General features: G+C 67.3%; 1 protein-coding gene across 1 annotated transcript; it reads right to left on the bottom strand.

The window, feature by feature from the left end:
* Positions 1-2,450: 2,450 nt before the first annotated feature.
* On the bottom strand, positions 2,451-9,564 carry SLC25A29 (solute carrier family 25 member 29). The gene is made up of 4 exons (XM_056113777.1): positions 9,483-9,564; positions 6,319-6,362; positions 3,904-3,987; positions 2,451-3,803 (listed from the first exon to the last, which is right to left on the bottom strand). Exons 1-4 carry the CDS (start codon positions 9,514-9,516, stop codon positions 3,063-3,065), a joined length of 903 nt encoding a protein of 300 aa, XP_055969752.1. The 5' UTR covers positions 9,517-9,564; the 3' UTR covers positions 2,451-3,062.
* Positions 9,565-10,183: the final 619 nt, after the last annotated feature.

Consider the following 10,183-nt stretch of genomic DNA (forward strand, 5'->3'; position numbering starts at 1 on the left):
CAGACCCCCACCCCCTCAGCGGATGCCTCGACCCTGTGCGCTGGTGGTCGATGTGGGGGTGGATCTGGTGGAGACAGATGTGGGCAGGTGTGTGCAAGAGCTGGGCGTGGGGTGTGGGGCTGGTGCTAGCGGGGGGATCGTGCAGGGGTGTGCGAAAGGGGGGCAGGGAGCCCCGCACTGTGCCTTCCCCTGCTCCTTGTAGCTGCCAGCCCTCTCCCTAAGCCTCACCCTCCCCCTTCCCAGGGTTGTTCTGGGGGTGGGGGTTCCCCAGGCTTCTCTGCCCACAGTTGTGTTTTGGGTTTTTTTTTTTTTTAATCACACTCAGCCATGCTCAGGGGTTCCTCCTGGCTCTGCACTCAGGAGTTACTCCTGGCGGGGCTCGGGGGACCATGTGGGATGGATGCTGGGGATTGAGCCCGGGTCGGCTGCGTGCAAGGCAAACACCGTCCTCGCTGTGCTATCGCTCCAATGCCCCGCGATACTCCTGGGACACCCCCCTCCTCCCCCGGGATGCAGGGGATGGAGCCTGGTTGGCCGAGTGCAAGGCCAGTGTGCTCCCCTCTGGGCTATGGTTGTGCCCCCAGCTTTGGTTGTGAAGAGCTGCCCGAGTACTGAGACTTAGCGCTGCAGTGCCCCCTGCAGGTGTGCTGGGCGCGGGGCCCGCATGCTGCCTTGTTGGCAACCCATGGGGCTGTGGCAGCGAAGGGCAGGGCGTGTCCGAGGGACCTGGGGACTCGAGCCCCTCACTTGGGCCGTGGTACCCAGTCCTTGCGGGGCTGCCTGGGTGCAGCTCGCACCGCCCTTGCTCACCATCCCTAGAGCCCCCAGACCCGCTCCTGACCCCCCCCCCCCCATATCCCCTCTGGGTCTGCGTGGCAGCCGGGCTGGGGTCATGCATATCTTCACACTGCGACCCCCGACCCTCACCTGCCAACCGTTGTGCTCACACACACCCGCCCTCTCCTCCTTGGCGAGGCCCTTGGCTGCAAATGACAAACTGAGGGGCAGCATAGAAAAAGGGACGACCCCGGCCCCCCTCCAAGCTCTTCAGAAGCCCCAGCGCCGACCCCCCCCCCCCACACACACACACACTGGCCAGACCAGGACCACCATGACCACCCCAGCTCTCGGGGCCGGGAAAGGCATCACCGGGCATGCTGGCACCCAGACAACCCTCCGCCTCAACTACATCGCGGCCCCCCCCAGGCCGGCTGCACCCCAAAAGTGAGCCAAGACAGGCTGTGCCCAGCAGCAGGCGAGGATTGGGGGCTGAGCATCTCAGGGGAGCCCCTGAGGCCACTGGGCGGGAGAGAGCGACAGGCTGGAGCCATAGCACAGCGGGGAGGGTCTTTGCCTTGCACGCGGCTGACCCGGGTTCGATCCCGGCACCCCAGATCGTTGCCAGAGCCCTCCAGGAGTGCTCCCTGAGTGCAGAGCCAGGAGTCAGCCCTGGGCACCACCAGGTGTGGCCCCAAAGCAAAGGTGGAGCCGGATCCCAGCCACCACTCAGGGCACCCCCAGGACTGATCAGTCTCCCACCGAGGAACCGCCCTCCGGGCCGACTGAGTATCCCATTGGCCCTGCGCCCACGCAGAACGTCGGGCTGCCAGGCCCAGGTGCACGTTCCTGTCTGGCGCATGCGCCTCGGCGTTTCTGAGGCGGGAGCCCGTGTTCCCCGGGAAGGGGAGGCGGGAATGGGGGTTCCGGAGCCCCAGGCTGGGGGGCAGCCGCGATGTTTGCCGCTCACAGCCGCGTTGCCCCGTGACCTAGCGGCAGTCAGACCCGCCTCCCGCCTGCCCGGACTCGCCCGGGCCTGGCCCGGCCCTTTCCTCGTTAGCTCCCTGCTCGATTTACCCCTGATACGATGCAGGCTGGGGGGAGGGGCTCTGGCTTCCAGCATCTCTACCAGTCCTCCGAAGACGTGGGGGTGGGGCCTGGGCCTTCATGGACCCCCCCAAAGGGCTAACACTCCACTGGGGTCACCAGCCAGATCCTTCCTGGCCTCCTGCCAGGAATCTGGGAGTCAGTGCAGAGTGAGGAGGGTGAGAGTGGGCACCCTCCCCCCCAGGCAGGCATCAAATCCTCTAGGTTGGTGACAGGGGGCATGGGGCTGAGAGCAAAGGTAGATGAGTGGTCAGGCCTAGGCTGGCTGCCTCCTCCAGGAAGCCCTCGCAGTTCTTCGGCTGGGTGGACTCTTGTCTCTGGACTGCCCACGTGCCTTTGAAGCGTGGCTCAGACATTCCCTTCTCCCGGGATGCCGTTCTCTCTCAACTCCAGCTATTGAGCAGGCCGGCCTTCCTCCCTGCCCGGACTCCTGCCAGCTCCTGCTTGCGCAGGTCGAGGAAGCCAAGGATGGAGAGTGACCCGGTGCTGGGTGGCCCCCAGCTGGCCTGACCCCCTGGCCCGCGCTGGCAGGACGCCTGTTACTCCCGGCACACAAACCACGGCTGTGCTCTTTACAAAACAAGACTTTATTCCCTGGGCAGTTTTGGCCGGACAGGGGGGTGAGGGTCAGCGCCAGTCTGGACAGAACGAGCCACCTCGCTGCCACAGGCCTGGGTGGCGTCGCACCCACCATTCACAGGAGGGCCGGAGCCACAGGGCCCATTTTATAGACAGGCAGCCTGAGGCCCAGAGGGAGTTTCCCTGCGGCCAGGAGTGTTCACTGGGAGGTGTGGAGGGTGGGGTCTCCTGCCGTCCCTGAAGCCCAAGCATGTGGCTTCTTGGAGTGTCTGCACACAGGGCCGCCTCTGCCCCGCAGTGCCCAGTGGACAGGCCCCCAAGGCCGCTTCTGTCGGCCACAGCCTGGAACAGGTGGCAGACAAAATGCGGCCTGGAGCCCTCCGAGACCCCACCGGACCCAACGGCGGGCGCACCCAGAGGGTGGGGTCTGGGGACTGCAGGTGCCGGGCGGGCAGGGCGCTGGAGAGATGGCCCCCGCGTGCCCGGTGACTGGCCAAGGCGGCCTGCGGGGCCCGTGCCAGGTGCCAAGTCGCCCAGGGGCTGCGCCCCGGGACGGCGGCCTCGGAGCGCAGCGGACCCGACGGGGAGCCCCGCGCCGGTCACAGGCTGGACCTCTGCGTCAGGGCGGGCGCCGGGCCGGCCGCGTCGCCGTCGGGCCGCGCCTCGGGGCCGCGCGCGTAGGACAGCACCACGGTGACGGTGGCGAAGGTGGCCGCGTTGACGGGGAAGGCGCGCAGCAGCGTGGACGTGAGGCCGCGCGTGAAGACGCGCCAGCCCTCGGCCTGGTAACTCTGGCGCGCGCAGTCCAGCAGGCCGCGGTAGCGCGGGGAGCCCCGCAGCCCGTCGGCCTGCAGCCGCGACTTGATCACGTCCAGCGGGTAGGTGGACAGCCAGGACAGGATGCCCGACGTGCCGCCCGCCAGCAGCAGCTTGGCCACCAGCAGCCGGTCGCCCGGCGCGCAGCCCAGGGCGCGCGTGAGCACGTCGTAGGACAGGAAGTAGACGCCGAAGCTGGGGGTCTCGCGCAGCAGCGTGGCCACCATGCCGCGGTGCACCCCCCGCACGCCCTCCTGCCGGTAGATGTGCGCCAGGCAGTGCAGCGAGCCGCGGTAGGGCCGCGCCGGGCCCGCGTCCTGCAGCTGCAGCCGCGTCTTGGCCAGCTCCATGGGGCAGCAGATGACGCACTGGATGGCGCCCGCCGCCGCGCCCGCCAGGAACTGGTTGAGCGGCGAGTCGCGGCCCAGCGCGCGCAGGGTGTTGCCCTGCACCCCGAACACCAGCGCGTTGATGAAGGTGAGCCCCATGAGCGGCGAGCCCAGGCCCTTGTACAGGCCCAGCACCTGCGGGGGAGGACGGAGAGGGCACGGGGTGAGGGTGGGGGGTGGGGGGCCCCACCCCGCAACTCCCCCCGTTCCCGGGGCTTGCCCGCGCCCCACTCACACTCTCCTGCCGGATGATGGTCTGGAAGCAGTGCAGCGTACCCCGGTACTGTGGCCTCTCGGCATTCTGGACCTGCAGCCGCACCTGCAGGGAGGGCCCGTGAAGAGGAGGGGGCGCCGGGCAGCCCCGGAGGGGCTGGGGGCTCCCCACACTCCTGCCTGGGTTTGGTGAGGGGGAACTTGGGCCCACGCGAAGGGAGCTGGCAGCTAAGGGCCTCCAGTGCCTCCCCAAGGCAGGGGAACCCCACCTAGCTCATCTGCAAGGCCCGGTGGACCCGTCACCCGGGAGGATGGGGGTCCCCCTTGGCCGAGGCGGGGCGCTGGCTCAGGAGAAGTTTTCGGGGGGTCCTCAAGCCCTTCTCAATCCCCTCCACGGGAGAGACAGCTCTGGGGGCTAGACAGATTGTACAGCGGCCATCGCGCCGGCCTCCCCACTGACCAAAGCCCTCAGTCCCTGGAGTGAGCCCCGAGTACCTGAGCCAGGTGTGACCAACGTCAGTAAATAATAGCGTGGTGTCTGCAGCTGTCTTATGAGGTCCCCAAGGCCACACGGGGCCGTGGAGCCCAAGTGAGGATGAAATACTGGGGAAATGAGGCGACAGGCGGGCAGAGGGAGGGGCACTGGCCCGGCCGGTCCTCCGGCAGCGCATCAGGTGCGCGTGTGTGTGCACGCACGCCTCTCACGCGTGCTTCGCCTCACTGCAGGCACGTGTGTGGGCCCTGGGGCCCGGCGCCCACGTCTGTCCCCAGGGATGTCTCTGCGGTGGCTCAGAAGGCTTTACTTCCGTAACTAAGTTTCAGGAGTGTCATAGAAAGCCAACAATTCCCGCCCAGTGTGTTCATGTCTCCGAGCCACACACGTGTATATAATAAATTACAGGGCGGTGCTGTCTGCTTTGACACCCTGAGCTTGTAAGGTCAAGTTCACAATGAGTGGCCCTGAGGCACCCAGAGCAAACGGTCTGTCCTTCCTGACATCTTCAGAAAGGGCATGAAAAATAATCCTTGAGGGGCTGGAGAGAGAGAGAGCACAGCGGGGAGGGCGTTTGCCTGGCACCCACCCGACTCGGGTTCGATACCCGGTACCCCATGTGGTCCACGGGCCTTGCCAGGAGTGATCCCTGAGCGCAGAGCCAGGAGTAAGCCCTGAGCACTGTCAGGCAGAGCCCCCAAAGCCAAAAGACTCTTGAGCTTGACTGGCTGAATGTAACCTCGATGCAGTGGACAGTTCTCAACGTCACACATTTCCAACTTGACCTTTGGGAGCACAGCCAGCAGCCAAGCCGGGACAGCCCCCAGCACTGCAGGGTGTGGTCCAAAATACCACTGAGTAGTTAAGACCTCTCTCTCTCTCTCTCTCTCCCCCCTCCTCCCTTTCTCTCCCCCTTCCTCCCTCGCTCTCTTTTCTCTTCCTTTCTCCCTCTCTTTTCTCTCTCCCTTTCTCTCTTCCTCTCTCTCTTCCTCTCCCTCTCTTTCTTTCCATCCCTCCTCTCTCTGTCCTCTTTTTTTGGTTCTGGGGCCACACGTGGCTGTGCTTAGGGCTTACTCCCGGCTCGGCACTCAGGGATCACTCCTGGTGATGCTCATGGCGCTGTACGCAGTCCTGGGGGTCCGACCCGGTGGGACCCCCAGGCAAGGCAAGGCAAGAACCGTAACCCCCTTGCACCATCTCTCCAGCCTCAATGCGAAACGTTTTATAGGACGTGATTATCTGCTTCTTCCTGACATGTTGGGGCCTGGCCGGGGCCATGGGAGGAAGCAGGCCCGTGGGAACGACCGTGGGATGAGATGAGCGGACGGTGGGGGGGAGCCGGGGGAGGCCCGGCTGGGCTGGGGAACGCTCTGCGTGCGCAGGCGTGAGGGTGGGCGGGGCTGCCGGCGCGGAAATGGATCTGGAAACGGATTTGCAGCAAGGAAGAGCAGCTCTGCGTCGCCGCGGCCTCGTTAGTTTCCTCTCAGAAGAATATTTACCGGTGTGTGCGCGCACATGTGCGCGCGTGTGTGCTTGCGGGCGCAGGGCTGGACCGGGGTCTGCCCATGGGGACAGATGCTGCAGGGCTCACCTAGGCTCCCATCCCAGCCTGACGTTGGAAACCAGCCGGGAGACAGAAAGGGGCCCTCAGTGACCCCGTGTGGCCTTGGCCACAGTGGGCGGGCAGGAGGCTGGAGCCCAGAGGGGACCCTGCACCCCCTGGGCTGCAGGGGGCTGACAAAGGCCCAAGAGCTCAGAGGGGGCTGGAGACACCGTAACTGTGTTCACGCCTGGCGGGCACCAACAAGAACCTGGCGGGACCCAGCCCCGCGCCCCGAGGCCGGCTGGGAATAGGGACAGGAGGACCGGCTGGCCACAGCCCGTGACCCCAAGACAGAGCAGGCTGCGGGGCAGGCGCCCCCACCACCAGCTGCGAGCACTCACCTTAACGGTGTCAAACGGGTGTCCCACCAGCACGCCGGCCACACCTGCGGGAAGAAGCAGACAGCGCGGGGCCTGGAGACCGGGGTGCACAGGAGAGAGGCCCCCTGCCCCTTCCCAGCCGGCCGACCTCCTGGGGGTGTCTCCCGGCCTCCCCCACACCCCCACCTTGCTCCTTCCCTGCCGGGCTTCCGTGACCCCCAGCTCTAACGCCAGGAATGCAGCCCCCCACCCAGGAGGGCAACACTCGCGCCCGACACCTGCAGTTCCGTCTCGGGCGCTGCGTTGCTGGACACGATGCAGAGCCCCTGACTCCACCCTCCGCAGGGCGGGGACAGATGCAGAAACCCAGACCTGGTGGAAACGGAGGTAGTTGCCAGGGGGAAGGGGGAGCTGCCCCCATGTCTTCAGCCACGGAGGGGGTAGCTGGGGGGGGATTTGTTCTCATGAAAACAGGCATATGAACAGAATATCCCCACTGCTACCCACTGTCCCCCCGCCCCCGACAGAGGGTCATCAGAAGGATGAGATGCCCCCATGACGGGTGCCCAGCTTCTCCCTGGACCTTCTGTCCAGGCCAGTGGCCCAGGGACGCCCCCGCCACGGGCTGACTGGGTCGATGGGGGAATGAGTCTCGGGATGCTGTCTGTCAATCAAGGCTCTCGGCCCACCTCCCCCGAACACGTGACTCACTCGGCCAATCAGAGGCCTGTTCCCGCCTCCCTGGCCAACAGCCTGCCTAGGACCACAGACGAGGGCAAGCTCTGGCCACAGGCTGGAGCAATGGTACAGCGGGTAGGGCGTTTGTCCTGCATGCGGCTGACCTGGGTTCGATTCCCAGCACCCCATATGGTCCCCCGAGCACCGCCAGGAGTGATTCCTGAGTGCATGAGCCAGGAGTAACCCCTGAGCATCGCCGGGTGTGACCCAAAAATAAGCCAAAAAACAAAATGGGGGATGCGGGAAATAGATCAGTGGGTCGGGTTTCTACTTCGCATATGGAAGACACATATTCCTGGTACAGCATGGTCCCCCGAGCACTGGGCTGGGAGCAGCCCTGGCATGACATGGTCCCTGGAGCACTAGTCTTGGAGTACCCCTGGCTTCGTGTGGTTCCAGAGCATTAGGCTGGGAGCACCCCTGAGCACTGCCAGATTAAAAACATGTTTTTAATCCTAATTTAAAAAAGAGTTTAAAGGGGCCTGAGAGGGGCTGGAGTGATAGCACAGCGGGTAGGGCGTTTGCCTTGCACGCGGCCCACCTGGGTTCGATTCCCAGCATCCCGTATGGTCCCGTGAGCATCGCCGGGTGTGACCCAAAAAGCAAAAAAGAAAAAAAAATGGGGGCCCGAGAGTACTGCCTGGCATGCAACTGAGCTAGCTTCAGTTCCCACATGATCCCCCCCACCCGCCAGGAGTGATGCCTGAGCACAGAGCCAGAAGCGAGTCCTGAGCACCCCCCCCCAAAAAAATAAAGTTTAAAGTGAGTGCAGGGCAGCAGCAGAACTTTCTTTGGGGCCCGCAGGCCTTGAGTCTGAAGGCACCAGACCCAGGTGTGTGTGTGGGGGGGGTCCGGGGGTCAGACAGAGGGTGTGGCCCCCACGCACATCAGAGCCTGGTGGGCAGCACCAGGAGATGGGGGCAGCGCAGGGGCTGGGGACCCCTCCCTCGTTCCCCAGCAGGGAGTACTGGCCATGGCGCCTCAAGCCCGGGTCCTGCACCGGTTCCTTCGCCTGAGGGCCCGGAGGGTGTGGAGCTTGGAGTGGCTGAATGCAGGTGGGGCGGGGCAGGACCCTGTGCTCCCAGAGGGTCTCTGCAAGTACAGAGGACCCAGGCCCCCTGCACTCGAGGTGAGGTACCGGCCGGACAGCCCGTGACGGGTGAGGGTAGGAGACTCCGGCCCTGGGGAGCTAGGGGCTCATTCTGTTTCTTTGTTTTTAGGCCACACCCTGCGGGTGCTCAGGGTTTACTCCTGGCTCTGAGCTCAGGGATGATTCTTGGCAGAGCGCGGGGGACCATATGGGATGCCGGGGATCGATCCCAGGCCGGCCGAGTGGAGGGCCAGCACCCTACCCCGTCATCTGCATGAGGGAGCAATCTTAATCTTAATCCCAGGCACTGCACCCGCAGTTCGCTTTCTTGGCTGCCTTCCCGCCAGCCTCCTCATGCCTGAGGAGGGAGCGGCCTCACGAATTCAGCGCTTAAGGCCCAGGCTAAGTCACGCTCCCCTCCAGCGGTGAACACCCCCGCGGCCCCCGCCACCAGTACCGCTGGCAGCCGACTCAGGCCGAGACGGAGCCAAACTCCAGCAGCTACGGATGCAAACAAAGGCACGTCCCGGAGCAGGGAAGCGGCCCACGTCAGCGCACGACCCAGCTCCAGGCCACTTGGCCCGTCCAGTTGCCCGCGGGCCTGCCTCGCGCGGGCTGTCCACTCGCCAGGGAGGCGAGGAGCTCGCTCGGCCTGGCCCCCCGTCAATGAATAAGACCTGTTGCGCGACCCCCGAAGACAAACAAGTGAAAATACGACGGGCCGACGGGGGAGCGGCCCACGTCGGCCCGTCGTATTTTCGCGCTGGCCTGGCAGGGGCGCAGGCGGGGCGGGGAGGGCAGCGCTGCCGCCCGGCCTCTCTGCAAAGTGCCCTCCGCCAGTGCCACGTGCACGGGCGCCCGGCTCGGCTGCCCCCTCTGCCACCCCGGCGCGGTTCACGGAACGCGCAGGAGGGACGCGGTGTGCCAAGGCGGACTTGGCGCCCTGGCACCGCGGCCGGCCCGCTCCAGCGCGCGCCGGGCCAGCCCGCCTGGGGGGTCCAGGGTGGCTTCCGCCGGGCCCGGGCGGCTTGGGGGAGGGGAGGATTCAGACCCAAACTTCGGGGACGCGGGGAGCGCCTTCTGCTCCGGCGATGGGAACCGCGCCCGGGGCGGTGGCCACCGTCTTGGCCCGCGGCGCTCCCACTCAGCCCAGGTGCAGCCCCGGCGCTCCCCCCCACCCCCCGATTCCTCCTCCCGGGCGCCCCGAAGGCGAAGACGCCTGCCCTCGGGGAGGTCACTGCACGGCCCGTGCGAGCGAGCCAGCCGTCGGAGCTCGGAGCCGAGCTGCGGCGCCGAGCGCTCGCCCGTGTGCCCGTCCCGCGCGCCCCAGTGCCACGCACCCCGCGGGCCTCCTTACCCCCGGCGCATCCAGCTAGGAAGTCGAGCGCCATGGCCAGCCAGGTCCTCGTCCTTCTCCGGCCCCTCGCTGGACTGGTCACCGTCGGGGACCCCCCACCCGGCGGGCTGCGGCGGAACCTGGCCGGGGCGCCACCTCCTGCCACGGAGCCCCCCCGCCCCCGGCAGGTCGGAGTCTGGCGGCGGCGGCGGCGCTGGCAGCTCGGCGCGACCTCCCGGCCCGGCGCGCTGCCCTCGCTGCCCGGCTCGCGGTGCCCTCGCCGCCGCCCGCCCGCCGCCCGAGGTCCCTCACCTCGGGCCGCGCGCCCCGCCCCGCGGGCCGCCGGGGTGGGCGGGGCTCCGAGCGCAGCCAATGGGCGGGCGCGGCGCGGACAACACCCCGGGGCCTGCGCGCCGCCGCCGCGTCCCATTGGCGGAGCGCGCGGGCGCGGGGGGCGGGGCGCGTCGGCGGGGGCGGCGCCGCTGACAAAGGCTGAGCTTGGTGCGCCCGCCCGCGCCGCTCCCGAGGCGCTGCGGGGCTGCGTGCGCGCCGGCGGGCTGCGGGCTGCGCCGGCCCGGGGGGGAGGGGGGCGCCGGGACCCCGCGCGGGAGCCGATCGCCTGGGTCCCCGGGGCTCCGCGGGGGCCTCCGTGCGCGTGCGGGGCGGGGAGGGGAAGCTCCGGGCCCGCGCGGGGACCCGGTCGGGATCAGGCCCCGGGACGC

Source organism: Sorex fumeus, unplaced genomic scaffold (assembly GCF_029834395.1).
Source record: "Sorex fumeus unplaced genomic scaffold, SorFum_2.1 ptg000022l, whole genome shotgun sequence".
NCBI classification, from domain to species: domain Eukaryota; kingdom Metazoa; phylum Chordata; class Mammalia; order Eulipotyphla; family Soricidae; genus Sorex; species Sorex fumeus.